At 46.0% G+C, this 15678-nt stretch overlaps 1 protein-coding gene across 1 annotated transcript in view; it reads left to right on the forward strand.

The window, feature by feature from the left end:
- The window catches only part of CHID1 (chitinase domain containing 1), a 504441-nt gene that overhangs the window by 47374 nt on the left and 441389 nt on the right, over window positions 1–15678 (forward strand). The window contains exons 6-7 of the mRNA XM_040410433.1: window positions 1194–1300; window positions 9246–9307. Of these exons, the coding sequence (XP_040266367.1) occupies window positions 1194–1300; window positions 9246–9307 (169 nt within the window). The remainder of the gene's footprint in view (window positions 1–1193; window positions 1301–9245; window positions 9308–15678) is intronic.

Consider the following 15678-nt stretch of genomic DNA (forward strand, 5'->3'; position numbering starts at 1 on the left):
AATAAACTCATTTTAAAAATACATGATTGTTCAAAAATAAACATTTAAAAAACAACAGATTTTATAGGTTCATAATCATTACAAAAAAAAGTACCTAAATAACAAAAAATATAAACATCATAGGTATCGCTGCGACCGAAAACGCTCGTACTATTAAAATATAAAAATATTTTTCCAATACGGCAAATGGCGTAATGGGAAAAAGGGTCAAAATGGCTAGTTTGCCATTTTTTCATTTGCTTCTCTTAGGCCTCTTTCACACGAGTGTGACGGATTGACTCCGGATGCGTTCAGGGAAACTCGCACCATTTTGCAAGCAAGTTCAGTTAGTTTTGTCTGCGATTGCGTTCAGTTGTTCAGTTTTTTCCGCACAGTTGCAATGCGTTTTGATGCGTTTTTCACGCGCGTGATAAAAAACTGAAGGTTTACAAACAACATCTCCATCCGTGAAAAACGCATTGCATCCGCACTTGCTTGCGGATGCAATGCATTTTTTACTGAAGACCCATTCACTTCTATGGGGCCAGGGCTGCGTATAGAACATGCAACGCAGAACTGATGCATAAAAAAAACACTCATGTACACAGAGCCATTGAAATGAATGGGTCAGGATTCAGTGCGGGTGCTATGCGTTCACGCAGGAATTGCGTTTTTTTCCAGTTCCACCCCATTTGGAATTTTTTTATCACTTCCCACTACATTGTATGCCATAATTAATGGTGGCATTAGAAAGTACAACCTGTCCCGCAAAAAGATCGACTATTGAGTTCTTGTAAACTGCATACAAATTTCAAAAAGACCTGATAAAAGTTTTGCTTTCACTTTGGGGCAGATTATAAAGCTCAGTTCAATGCAGGATATGGGCAGGAAAATGCAGTGTTGGGCTCCGTTCACACTAGCTCCGTTTGTAATGAAGCCATGGTGTTATGATGGAGCCATTGTACCACAGATTGAAATGGTGACCAACAAGCTCCACTGACTTACAATAAGGTCCATCAGGTTTCTTCTAAGGTTCCTGTGGTTTTGAAGGCAAGAACAATGCTGTATGTTGCTCTGGTCTTGCTGTCAGAAGCTGTGGAGACCCCAGCGGTGGCTCAGTAATGTGATAATGCCAGGATTTTGGGTAGATTTTAACGGTGAAATGTTTTGTAGAAGATATTTCCCCCGGTGATTTCTGTGTGGTTATATTTCAGTCCCGCGGATCCTGTTTGATAGCTGGACATACCAGGACTATGAGAGTGTTTTCAGCAGTGAAGATGAAGTCGAAGACCTGTCAGAGGCTTTGGTCCAGACGGCGAAGGTCAGACATGTAGATTTCACATTCTTTTTTTATATTTCAATTTAGTTGGAAGCAAAGTAAGGATAGAGGAAACTGATGTAAAGAAATCAGCGTTTAACCCTCTAGTGGCCAGCCTGTTTTGCAATTTTTGCATTTTTTTGTTTCATTACAAGAGCTCTAACGTTTCATTTTTTTGTGTCAATATAGCCGTATTAGGGCTTGTTTTTTGCCGAACAAGTTGTCATTTCTTTCTTCTTCTGAGTATGGCGATACCACATGTGTGACACTTTTTTGCAGCCTAGGTGCGCAAAGGGGCCCAAATTCTAAAGAGCACCTTTAGGATTTCACAGGGCATTTGGATTTCAAACTACTTCTCACGCTTTAGGTCCCCTAAAATGCCTGGGCAGTATAACTACCCCACAAGTGACCCCATTTTGGAAAGAAGACACCCCAAGGTATTCCGTGAGGGGCATGGCGAGTTCCTAGAATTTTTTTTTTTTTTGGCACAAGTTAGCGGAAAATGATTTTTTCTTTTTTTTTTTTTTTTCTTACAAAGTCTCATATTCCACTAACTTGTGACAAAAAATAAAATTTTACATGAACTTGCCATGCCCCTCACGAAATACCTTGGGGTGTCTTCTTTCCAAAATGGGGTCACTTGTTGGGTATTTATACTGCCCAGGCATTTTAGGGGACCTAAAGCATGAGAAGTAGTTTGAAATCCAAATGCGTAAAAAATGCCCTGCGAAATCCTAAAGGTTCTCTTTAGAATTTGGGCCGCTTTGCGCACCTAGGCTGCAAAAAAGTGTCACACATGTGGTATCGCCATACTCAGAAGAAGTAGGGCAATGTGTTTTGGGGTGTATTTTTACATATACCCATACTGGGTGAGAGAAATATCTCTGTAAAAGTCAACTTTTCCCATTTTTTTTTTTATACAAAGTTGTCATTTTAGAGAGATATTTCTCTCACCCAGCATGGGTATATGTAAAAAGACACCCCAAAACACATTGCCCAACTTCTCCTGAGTACGGCGATACCACATGTGTGACACTTTTTTGCAGCTTAGGTGAGCAAAGGGGCCCAAATTCCAAGGAGTACCTTTTAGGAGGCCATTTTTAGACATTTGGATTCCAGACTTCTTCTCACGCTTTAGGGCCCCTAAAATGCCAGGGCAGTATAAATACCCCACATGTGACCCCATTTTGGAAAGAAGACACCCCAAGGTATTCCGTGAGGGGCATGGTGAGTTCATAGAATTTTTTTTTTTTTGGCACAAGTTAGTGGAAATTGATTTTTTGGGGTTTTTCTCACAAAGTCTCCCTTTCCGCTAACTTGGGACAAAAAGTTCAATCTTTCATGGACTCAATATGCCCCTCAGCGAATACCTTGGGGTGTCTTATTTACAAAATGGGGTCATTTGTAGGATGTTTTTACTGCCCTGGCATTTGAGGGTCTCCACAATCATTACATGTATGCCCAGCATTAGGAGTTTCTGCTATTCTCCTTATATTGAGCATACGGGTAATGAGATTTTTTTTTTCCGTTCAGCCTCTGGGCTGAAAGAAAAAATGAATGGCACAGATTTCTTTCGCATCGATCAATGTGAATGAAAAAATCTCTGCCAAAAAAAAAAAGCAGGTGAAAGGAGTCTGCCAGGACATAGGAGCTCCGCCCAACATCCAAACCCACTCAGCCCCTATGCCCTGGCAAACCCGATACCTCCATTCACATCAATCGATGTGGATGAATAAATCATTGCCGGGATTTTTTTTTTTTTATATATACAAAGTGTTTGCCAAAGCATGTGAACACCGCCCCTCAGCTCATAAGCCTCGGCAAACGTATCTTTTTTACTGCAGAGGAGAAATCTCGTCTTGCAGCGCTGCATACACCGACTTTTATGTAATCTGACAGCAGCGCAATGCTTCTGTCCGAATGTACATCAGTGCTGCAGCTGGTTCATCGGTTGGTCCACCTAGAAGGTAAAAAAAAACAAAAAAAAAAAACAGGCCGCAACGCAATAAATTTATTAACATTAACTTTATATAACATTTGAAACTGAACATTAACTTTTTATAAACTTTATTGAACTTTTGGAACATTAACTTTTTTGCTTACCTGTGATTTTTATTTTTTTACCTTTATAGGACAAACCTCTCCTTCCCCATGGGACAATGTGCAAAGCGCAAATCGCCCAAAGATGTGGCGAAGTACATTGTCCCAGGTGAAAGGAAAGGTTTGCAGCAGCTGTGAGTGAAAGGGCCCTAAGACCCCTGTGTGCCTGTCCTGTGTCACGCAATCCCTATGCTAAGTGTACCTGTGTGTGGTACTTCCGGAAACACTCCCCTAAGCATAGGGCAGGGTGGTCAGGGCAGTCAGGACAGAAATAGCGGGTGTCACGCCTTATTCCACTCCTGCTACAGACACGACATCTTTTTCGGGGTGGCGCTTGGGTTGAGGTACCAGCAACGACATTGGGGAAATGTCGCTCGTGTAGACGGCTCACTACATTGGTGGATGGGGCCACGGAACCTCCTGGTTACAGGAGGTTCTCGATGATCTCTTCCTGAAATTTGAGGAAGGATCCTGTTCTCCCAGCCTTTCTGTAGAGAACAAAACTATTGTACATAGCCAATTGAATTAAATATACAGACACCTTCTTATACCAGCGTCTGGTGCGGCGGACACTAAATAAGGAGCCAACATCTGGTCATTGAAGTCCACCCCTCCCATGAGCAAATTATAGTCGTGGACCGAGAGGGGCTTTTCAATGACACTGGTTGCTTGTTCTATTTGGATTGTCGTGTCTGCGTGAATGGAGGAGAGCATGTAAACGTCACGCTTGTCTCTCCATTTCACCGCAAGCAGTTCTTCGTTACACAAGGCAGCCCTCTCCCCCCTTGCAAGACGGGTGGTAACGAGCCGTTGGAGGAAGCCCCGGCGACTAGGTCGCGCGGTGCCACAGCAGCCAATCTGTTCTAGAAACAAATGCCTGAAGAGGGGCACACTTGTGTAGAAATTGTCCACATAAAGATGGTACCCCTTGCCAAATAAGGGTGACACCAAGTCCCAGACTGTCTTCCCACTGCTCCCCAGGTAGTCAGGGCAACCGACCGGCTCCAGGGTCTGATCTTTACCCTCATAGACTCGAAATTTGTGCGTATTGCCTGTGGCCCTTTCACAGAGCTTATACAATTTGACCCCATACCGGGCGCGCTTGCTTGGGATGTATTGTTTGAAGCCAAGGCGCCCGGTAAAATTTATCAGGGACTCGTCTATGCAGATGTTTTGCTGAGGGGTATACAAATCTGCAAATTTGGTGTTATGGTGGTCTATGAGGGGCCGAATTTTCTGGAGACGGTCAAAAGCTGGGTGGCCTCTGGGATGAGAGGTGCTGTTGTCACTAAAGTGCAGGAAACGCAGGATGGTCTCAAATCGTGTCCTGGACATGGCAGCAGAGAACATGGGCCTGTGATGAATTGAATTCGTGGACCAATATGACCGCAATTCATGCTTTTTTGTCAGGCCCATGTTGAGGAGAAGGCCCAGAAAAGATTTAAATTCGGAAACTTGGACGGGTTTCCACCTGAAAGACTGGGCATAAAAGCTTCCCGGGTTGGCGGCTATAAATTGAGTGGCATACCGATTAGTTTCTGCCACGACTAAGTCCAAGAGCTCCGCAGTCAAGAACAGCTCAAAAAACCCCAGTGCCGATCCGATCTGAGCTGTCTCAACCCGAACTCCAGACTGGGGGGTGAAAGGGGGAACTACTGGTGCGGCTGAAGTTGGTGACTGCCAATCAGGGTTTGCCAGCACCTCAGGGACTCTAGGGGCTCTACGGGCCTGTCTGTGCGGTGGCTGCGACGGGGTAACTACTGCACGTGCCATCGTACCAGCTTCAACTGCCCTTCTGGTGCTCGCCACTTCACCATGTTCTAAGGCAGTGCTGGTACTAGGTCCAGGATGGGCTGCGCTGCTAGTGTATGCCTCACCACGTGATCCGACAGCGCCAGCCCCACTCTGCTGCCCTTGAAGCGGATCCTGCGCAACCTGTGGTCTAGCGACACTGGGCCGGGTACGCCTGGTTCTATCAGGGACCTCCACCTCCTCGTCCGAACTTTGGGTCAGAGAGCCACTGCTTTCTACAGGTTCGTATTCTGACCCGCTGGATTCGTCAGATGAGGGTTCCCATTCCTCATCCGACTGGGTCAGAAGCCTGTAGGCCTCTTCAGAAGAATACCCCCTGTTTGACATTTGGACTACTAAATTTAGGGGGTATTCCCTGAGACTACCCAAGAAAAAAAGCAAGCCTGTCTTACAAATGGGAGGCTAGCGAAGTACCGGAGGCCGCTGCGATTGATAAAAAATATCAAAACAGATTTTTTTTATCGCCGCAGCGCTTGAAGTGATTGTGCAGTGATAAAAAATATATATATATATTTTTGTCACTGCGGCGGAGCGGGCGTGGGTGAACTCACATGTGGGCGACCGATCAGGCCTGATCGGGCAAACACTGCGTTTTGGGTGGAGGGCGAGCTAAGGTGACACTAATACTATTATAGATCTGACTGTGATCAGTTTTGATCACTTACAGATACTATAAAAGTACAAATGCTGATTAGCGATACACTAATCAGCGAATCAGTGACTGCGGTGCGGTGGGCTGGGCGCTAACTGACGCTAACTACCTAACCATGGGGCCTAAACTATCCTAAACCTAACAGTCAATACTAGTGGGAAAAAAAAAGTGACAGTTTACACTGATCACTTTTTTTGCGTTCACTAGTGATTGACAGGGGTGATCAAGGGGTTAATTGGGGTGATGGGGGGGTGATCTGAGGCTAAATGTCTTGTGTTTTGTGTACTCACAGTGATCTGTGCTCCTCTGCTGGGACCAACCGACGAAAAGGACCAGCAGAGGAGCACAGAAGCCATTTAACACCTTATATTTATAAATATAATGTGTTAAATGGCTTGTGATTAGATTTTTTGAAAATCACCAACCTGCCAGCGATGATCATTGGCTGGCAGGCTGGTGACGAACTCCTCCTTTAACTTTTGCCGGCCCACACTGCGCATGCGCGGGCCGGCTATGCGCATAATCTCGCGTCTCGCGAGATGACGCGCCGAAGCGTGATGGAGGAATAAATCGACCGCCTCCGGACCGCAATCCTGCGTTAGGCGGTCGGGAGGCGGTTAAAGAGGTTTTCCGAGACTTTAATACTGATGACCTATCCACTTGATAGGTCATCAGTATCTGATCGGTGGGGTCTAACACTTAGGATCCCCGCCGATCAGCTGTTTGAGATCGGCAGTGGCGCTCGCAGTAGTGCCGCGGCCTGCTTTCAGCTTTTCCTGAGTTAAAGGGAACCTGTCACCTCCCAAAACCATCCCAAGCCGCCAGCAGTACCTGCGTGTAGTCAGCAGCAAAAATACTGAAAACGTTTGTTCTATCCCCTGCCCGGCGCGCTTCTCCACACATGCTAGAAGTCAAGGGAGCAGCGGCCTCCTTGCTTCAAGTCACTGTAACCACGTCCCCTTCCCAAGTCCCTAATAAAGGACCCCCAACGTGCGCAGTGTTTCTGCAGCTCGGCGCAGACGTCTCCGGCTTGTCTCTTACGTGGATGCCCTGATGTTTTATTCAGCAGGAGGAGCTCCGCGCCGATTTTATGGCTTTTCATAAACAACTTATGTTTCATTTTGTAAAATATTCACTGAAAACTGGCTTTTTATAAAAGTGCAATTTTGCCAAGCTGAGCGCGGTGGAGCAGTCTGTCATATCCCCCTCCTCGGCGCCATTACTCAGTAGGAGATGGATATTCTCGACAACATTCTTGAAAATACGGAATTAGCCTTAAAACAGGTTTTTGTGAAAACGATATAGGATGATGGTGCCGAGAGCTGGCTGCTGTGTGGTGTAGAAACCCGTGGCTCTAGCGCCCATGTGCTAACGCCTTCTATAAGCCTCAGTGCTCTTCTGTGTCTGGCCTTACTCATTAACCCTTGATGCAGGGATTTTCATTTTTTTTTGTTTTTTTTTTCTTCCCTGCCTCCAAGAGTCATACATTTTATATTTCTATGTTTACATAGCCGTATGAGCGCTGTTTTTTTGTGGGTCAAGTTGTACTTTCTAATGGTGGGAATCTGGAAAATTGTAAATGGGGTAGAATTGGAAAAAGTATGCAATTTCGCGATCGTCATTTGCTTTATTCTGTGAGGCTACCGCTGTGACAACCGGGGGGCCCTGCTACCGCTGTGACAACCCGGGGGGGGCCCTGCTACCGCTGTGACAACCCGGGGGGGGCCCTGCTACCGCTGTGACAACCCGGGGGGGGCCCTGCTACCGCTGTGACAACCCGGGGGGGCCCTGCTACCGCTGTGACAACCCGGGGGGCCCTGCTACCGCTGTGACAACCCGGGGGGGCCCTGCTACCGCTGTGACAACCCGGGGGGGCCCTGCTACCGCTGTGACAACCCGGGGGGGCCCTGCTACCGCTGTGACAACCCGGGGGGGCCCTGCTACCGCTGTGACAACCCGGGGGGGCCCTGCTACCGCTGTGACAACCCGGGGGGGCCCTGCTACCGCTGTGACAACCGGGGGGCCCTGCTACCGCTGTGACAACCGGGGGGCCCTGCTACTGCTGTGACAACCCGGGGGCCCTGCTACTGCTGTGACAACCCTGCTACTGCTGTGACAACCCTGCTACTGCTGTGACAACCCTGCTACTGCTGTGACAACCGGGGGGCCCTGCTACTGCTGTGACAACTTGGGGGCCTTGCTACTGCTGTGACAACCAGAGGGCCCTACTACTGCTGTGACAACCCTGCTACTGCTATGACAACCCTGCTACTGCTGTGACAACCGGGGGGCCCTGCTACTGCTGTGACAACCGGGGGGCCCTGCTACTGCTGTGACAACCGGGGGGCCCTGCTACTGCTGTGACAACCAGAGGGCCCTACTACTGCTGTGACAACCCTGCTACTGCTGTGACAACCGGGGGGCCCTGCTACTGCTGTGACAAGCGGGGGGCCCTGCTACTGCTGTGACAACCGGGGGGCCCTGCTACTGCTGTGACAACCGGGGGGCCCTGCTACTGCTGTGACAACCGGGGGGCCCTGCTACTGCTGCGACACTTGAATCAAACATTGGGTATACACTAGTCAGGGCCATAAATATTACATATAATATAACACATAATGATATTATTACTGCAGACAGTCACTCATGCAAGTAAATATAGATTGTGCTATTTAAAAGTACACATATTGTTACATAAATATTCTCCATGCCCATCTAATCACCTGCTGATGATGTCACTGGACGCAATATCACCACGTACAATGCCATCGCACAGAGAAGCCAAACAGTGCCATCCAATGGAGGACACCAGCGCATGCCAGCAGCCCCTCTGTGCCACTCATGCCATAGGGCAAGGGGCAATCGCCCATTGAAGTCCATAGCAGCAGCGCTACATTACTGGCTGCAGACACTATGCCATAGACAGCTGTGTACTTCTCATGCCAGAGCTACAAAGAAGCAGCTGATGGTTGGGGGTGCAGGGTGCTGGACCCCTGCCAGTCTGATAGGATAGGCCATCAATATCAAAATCCTGGACAAGCCCTTTAAGGGCAGTGCTTCCTGAGAAAATGTATGCAGAATAGCTCCCCTACAGAAGGAAGAATCCGGTCTCTCTAGCGCCACCTATAGGTGCTGCCCTGTAAGTCTGATCATGTATACAGCCTTAAAACATGCATGACTAGGGTTATCATCCAGACCATAGACACCCATGTGTAGACGTGGTAAGACATGATCTGTATCTGATCTATGCAGTGACAGAAGCCTTTAAAATCATCATGTTTATATATTGTGAGAGCAAATTCTGAATGCGGAGCTTCGCGTCTGTTACGTGTGGCATATTCTTGCACGTCTGATGCTAGGTTTCATCGCTCTTTGTATTTCTAGGATGAACAGTTTGACGGCTTTGTGGTAGAAGTTTGGAGTCAGCTGGGAGGACAGAAGAGACTGTAAGTACATGGCAGTGGATTCAGTGATTGTATACTTCTAATTAGCATTGATTTCTCATAATCTAAAGGCTTTCGACCCCTTCGGAGCATTTTTTTATGATTTGGATTTTACTTATTTTGGGCTAAAAATCCATTTTTTTTATTGGACTTTATTAAAAAATGTTCAGCCGTTTGTGAGTTACAAGGGTTAAAAATAATTCTGTTTGCAAGCCACCACAGTCTATTTTCTTTGAATCCCGTCATCCGACAGCTCGTGTGTAGCTCTTGTCTCTGATCTCCTGATCTCATACACTCATTGGAGCTGAATTCTTATCAAACTGAATAAGTGCTTAGGAGGTCAGGGGGTCAGAGATGAGAGCTGCACGTGAGCTGTCAGATGATGGGACTCAAAGAAAATGAACTGTGACAGCTTGCAAATAGACAGATTTTTAAGCCTTATAACTCCGAAACGGCTGAACATTTTTGATAAAGACCAATTGAAAAAATTATTTTTTTTGCCCAAAATGAGTAAAATGCAACCACAAAAAAATTCCCCTGAATCTGTTCAATATGGGGAAGGTAAAAAGGAGTTTTCTATCCTTTTTACCCGCTCCCTGCTACTGGTGGAGCGCCGGCTCTGCAGCGCTCGCTCCCCACGTGTCAACTTCCGGTTTGACAACCCCCGACCCTTTGAAGAATCTGATCGAAAGGCCTCTGAAGATGAATAACACCTTTTAAAGGGGTTGTTCCAGAATGACAACATATCTTCTATCAGTAAATCTCCCTCTCCTGGGGCCCCCTGATCACGAGAACAGGGGTCCCATGTCCCCTGTTTGAATTGGGGAAAGTTAGAGCATGAGCACTGCAACTCAATTCAAATACAATGGGACTGCCCGAGATAGCAGAGCGCTGCGCTGCGCTGTACTGAGCGGAGTTTCTCTGTCTTCAGCAGTCCCATAGACTATGAATGGAAAAGCAATGTGCATGCTCTGCCATCTCTCCATTCATATGGGGATGCCGGAACCCCCACTCTCATGAGCAGTGGGATCCCCAGCAGTTGGAGTGTTAAACAGGTTGTCCGATCCACTAGAAAGACAAAGCAATACATTTGTCATTGTTGTGCATGAAACTTTTGCAGTTACTCTGTTTTTTTAATTTTGGCCGTAACTCCTGTCCAGTGACTGCAACAATGTGGGGTCTACAGTTTCAGTGAGACATCCCATCTGCCGATCCTGTGATCTCCCCTCCGGCTTATCCCCTTGTCTTGGCTTGTATTCACCTTCTCCTTATACTTTGCTGTGACATTCAGTGAGCCCCCATAACCCCCGAGCGGTATAATGAGGACAAATATATTGCTGCATCTTTTTAATTGACCTGGTTATGTGAAGGACACACGGCTTATATCTTGACAACGGTGCAAAATTGATACAGGAGGTATATTGAAGGTGTCTTTCCAAATGTGAAAACCCCCCTAATGCTGTGTTCACATCACGTTTCTGCCCTATGATGAATGTATACATTGGGAGAAAAGGATGCAGAAGTGAAGCACACTACGCTTTTCCATCCCGCAGAGTCAGGGTTGCCAGCCAGAATTTTCTTTTTTTTTTTGGACAACTTATCTAAAAATCATTCTTATTTATGGACAAATTAGAAAAACATAAGGGATAATAAAGATTATAATTAAAAGGGTTCTCCAGGAATCAAAAAAATGAAAATACTTAAATAATTTTTTATAAAAAATATATTCACAAATACCTTTCATTACTTAGAATGGCTTGTGTTGTCTGGGGAGCAATCATTAGGAGAAATAAAATGGCCGCCGTCCTATCAGTACACAGTACAGTTTTCACCACAATGAGCTATAGCGCTGCCTCATCCTCCTCTCTGCTCTGCTTGTCAGGAATCATGATCCTGAATACAGGTGAATCTCTGTGGGAATGGAGATGAGGAGACATGAGGAGGGTGAGGTGTGGCTAATCAGCAGCAGCACTTGTTTACAGTCTCCATTACCACAGTCTGTCCTGTCCGTCCTCTCTGTACTTCATGTCTCCTCATGAACTAAATTCCCCAGAGATTCAGTTAAAGTTCTTATCATCTGTATTCAGGATCATAATCCCTGACAAGCAGAGCAGAGAGGAGGCAGCTCTTTACCTCAGTGTTGTAAAGTAACTTCTCCTCATGTGTGACGGCGGCCATTTTGTTCCCCCTGATGATTGCTTCCCAGACAAAACGAGCCATTATAACTAATGAAAGGTATTCAAGAATATATTTATAATAAAGTAATATTTAAGTATTTTCATTTAATAGCTCCGTATACTGTAAAGAACTCATTACCAGCATTTACCACCAGCCTCCAAAAAATCATGGATACATCTATTTTTTCCCCCACAGAGACAGGAATAAAGTTGCCTATTTTTACAGACTGTCCAGAAATTTCTAGACCGTTGACATCCCTGCGCAGAGTCCATTAGAAAATATGTACATTAATGAGTTTTTTTTTTACAATGGAACCCTTTGGTGACGGATGCCACTGTATGCACGTGAGACAGAAACATGATGTGACCCCAGCCATAGCGACACACTTGCTCCAGACATCACTTTATTGATTTATTTCACTCACTTATATAGCGCTGACATATTCTGCAGCACTTCACAGACATTAGTGTCACTCGCTGTCCCCAATGGGGCTCTCAATCTAAGTTCCCTATCAGTACGTCTTAGAAGTGTGGGAGGAAACCATAGTACCCAGAGGAAACCTACGCTAACATGGAGGACATACCATCTCCATGCAGATGTTGTCCCTTGAACCCAGATCCTCTGCGCTGCACGTTACACTCAATCTTTTCCCATAAAAGCTATCCATCAATCTGTGCCGCTCTTCCCGCTCTATTACATGCTGTCTGCAGTTCAAACACCACGTTCAATGTGACAGGTTCCCTTTAGAAGGTGAGTCCCATCTGAGCATTTATGGCATATCCATGGGTGGTGGAACCCATACTTACCTCAAGAAGGGGCCATCATCTCCTGCCGCTGGGAATGGGGAGGTGGCCACGCATGCTCAGTTCTCTCCAGTCACTTATATAGCAAATAGTGGCCAAAGAATAGAGAAAGGCGCTCATAGGGTGAGTATGTCCGATAAGTGGGATATCCACAACTTAAAATGGTTTGCTCACCTATTGAGGTTGCACCAGTTTGGGCGCAACCACAATGAGGGCCAAGTGGACATGATTCACAGTTGGGGCAGCCTGGATTTGTCCGATCACCTTGGGCGGGTAAGACAGTAGAAATGAAGGGACGCTGGACCTTTTCAGTCGAACATATGGACAGCAGGAGGCGCACTTTCACAACCGGTTGTTTCGTAATTTTCAGTTTTATTTGTAGACAACGCGTTTTGGGGAACTACTGACCCCTTTTGTCAAGTCTGGAACTAGTCAGCAGAGCAAATGGCACGGCTGATGTTTCGGCAGCACGTATATCCGCGTTCTCCACGTGCTGCCGAAACATCAGCCTCTGGTTGTGAAAGTGCGCCTTCTGCTGTCCATACGTTCCACTGAAAAGGTCCAGCGTCCCTTCATTTCTACAGTCGCTTATATGGGAGTTCTGAAAATAGCCAATTAAGCGCACTTGACTTGTGAATGCAAAGAGAAGCACATGCGGGGCCAGCAGTCCTATCCCCGCAGTACGAGGTAGAGCCACGTTCTTACCATCGGTGCAGGTCCCACGTCAGGGAGCTGCTCCTTTCAGACAGTTATGATGGACCTTGTGGACCTGCAGAAGGTTTAGCTTTGCAGTGTATGTCATTCTTAATTTGTTCTGTGATAGAATTGATGTTTCTGAGAAGACTGATATCTCAGACATTTGAGTCAGTATTTAATCCATGATTTGCTCGTAATAAAAGCTTCCTATGATTTGCTGCGACCTTTAAAGTAACTGCGGGGAAGCTCCTTAGCTTACCAGCGTTATTTGTGTCCTTGTCTGGAAGTGTTCATGATGTCAGGATTGCTTCACACCAGACATTCACTCTCTATGCTGTGATTTCTTGTCTTGATCTCTCTTCAATCCAGAACTCTTCTTAGGCCTCCTGCACACGACCGTATGGCTTTTTCAGTGTTTTGCGGTCCGTTTTTCACGGATCCGTTGTTTCGTTTTTTGTTTCCGTTTCTGTTCCTTTTTTCCGTTCTGTTTTTCAGTATGGCATATACAGTATACAGTAATTACATAGATAAAATTGGGCTGGGCATAACATTTTCAATAGATGGTTCCGCAAAAAACGGAACGGAAACGAGAGACATACGGATGCATTTCCGTATGTGTTCCGTTTTTTTGCGGACCCATTGACTTGAATGGAGCCACGGAACGTGATTTGCAGGCAATAATAGGACATGTTATATCTTTAAACGGAACGGAAATACGGAAATAGAATGCATACGGAGTACATTCCGTTTTTTTTTTGCGGAACCATTGAAATGAATGGTTCTGTATACGGACCGTATACGGAACGCAAAAAACGGCCAGTAAACGGGGAAAAAAAACGGTTGTGTGCAGGAGGCCTTAATGATTTATAGAGCCATGATTTCAGGGATCTGTAATATCTGGCACCCCCGGTGCCTCAGCGTTGTGGTGTGAGCTCCCGTTTCTGCTTCATTCTCTCGGTTTCCCTTGTATTTTATTTTGTCTCCGATTGTATTTTATCTTTCATCATTATTATTATCTGGGCGTTCTAGGTGTCATTGATCTGCCTTGGTTATAATAGTCTTTTATTTGCTTTCCTTCTCCATCAGCAGTGTATTGGTCAGGGTAGCTGAAGCAACTAATGAATTCATCTTGATTTCATGTTGTTTTACTAAGAATGGGTCCATATCATGTTTTGTGCCTAATTTGACGTATACATTATTTTAAAAAAAAGTATACAAAAAGGCATCACACCACGTTCTTGTATCCTGCAGTCCGGTAAAAAACGTATATTTGTTACAATGGTAAAAAAAAAAGTTTACTTTTTTTTTTTTTTACGATGGAACTCTATGGTGAACAGACGCCACTGTATGACATCAGTCTGAGGCATCCGTTTAACATATATACGTTTTTTGTATATGTTAAACAGATGGGGAAAAACGCGATTTAACTATACAACTATTGGGAGTTAACAGTCCCTATTCAAAAGTTTGTATCCATCCGTTCTTGTATGAACAACAATCTTTCATCAACTGTGATTACCTCTTCCTTTAGACCTTTGTGTCTCCATGGTAACAGACTACAAGCAAGCCTTGTGTAGTCTGATTGTACGAGCATTCTTCCTTTAAAGGGGTTGTCTGAATGTTTTATACTGATAACCTGTTCTCAAGATAGGTCATCAATATCTGATCCGTGGGGGCCCGACACCACCACCGGTCAGCTGTTTGATGAGACCGCAGTGCTCTGTGAGCGCTTAGGCCTCTTCCTAGGCCTGTGACATCACGTTCATCGGTCACATGGCCTTGGCGCAGCTCAGTCCCATTGACATGAAAGTTACTGAGCTTCTACAATACCAAGCCCAGCTGCTGTACAATGGTAACAGCCTACCTGATATCTGGATATTTTGACATTCAGTGCAGACTGGACGTGGCTATCGCTCATGGAGGGGCGGCTGTAGTAGATGTAGCTGTAATGTGAAATTATAAACATGCAAAATGTAGATCATGGGGGAGGGGAATCCATGCGCTAAAGAAAAAATAATAATTGTACTGGATGGCTAATAGGGGGCTATCAAAGAATACAGCAGACTAAGGCCTCTTTCACACTTGCGTTGTCCGGATCCGGCGTGTACTCCACTTGCCGTAATTACACGCCGGATCCGGAAAAACGCAAGTGTACTGAAAGCATTTGAAGACGGAACCATCTTCAAAATGCGTTCAGTGTTACTATGGCAGCCAGGACGCTATTAAAGTCCTGGTTGCCATAGTAGGAGCGGGGAGCGGTATACTTACAGTCCGTGCGGCTCCCGGGGCACTCCAGAATGACGTCAGAGCGCCCCATGCGCATGGATGACGTGTCCATGCGATCACATGATCCATGTGCTTGGGGTGCACTGACGTCACTCTGGAGCGCCCCGGGAGCCGCAAGTATACTGCTCCCCCGCTCCCCACTACACTTTACCATGGCTGCCAGGACTTTAGCGTCCCGGCAGCTATGGTAACCATTCAGAAAAAGCTAAACGTCGGATTCGGAAATGCGCCGAAACGACGTTTAGCTTAAGGCCGGATCCGGATCAATGCCTTTCAATGGGCATTAATTCCGGATCCGGCCTTGCGGCAAGTGTTTAGGATTTTTGGCCGGAGCAAAAAGAGCAGCATGCTGCGGTATTTTCTCCGGCCAAAAAACGTTCCGTTCCGGAACTGAAAACATCCTGATGCATC

The sequence above is a fragment of the Bufo bufo genome, chromosome 10, assembly GCF_905171765.1.
Source record: "Bufo bufo chromosome 10, aBufBuf1.1, whole genome shotgun sequence".
NCBI classification, from domain to species: Eukaryota; Metazoa; Chordata; class Amphibia; order Anura; family Bufonidae; genus Bufo; species Bufo bufo.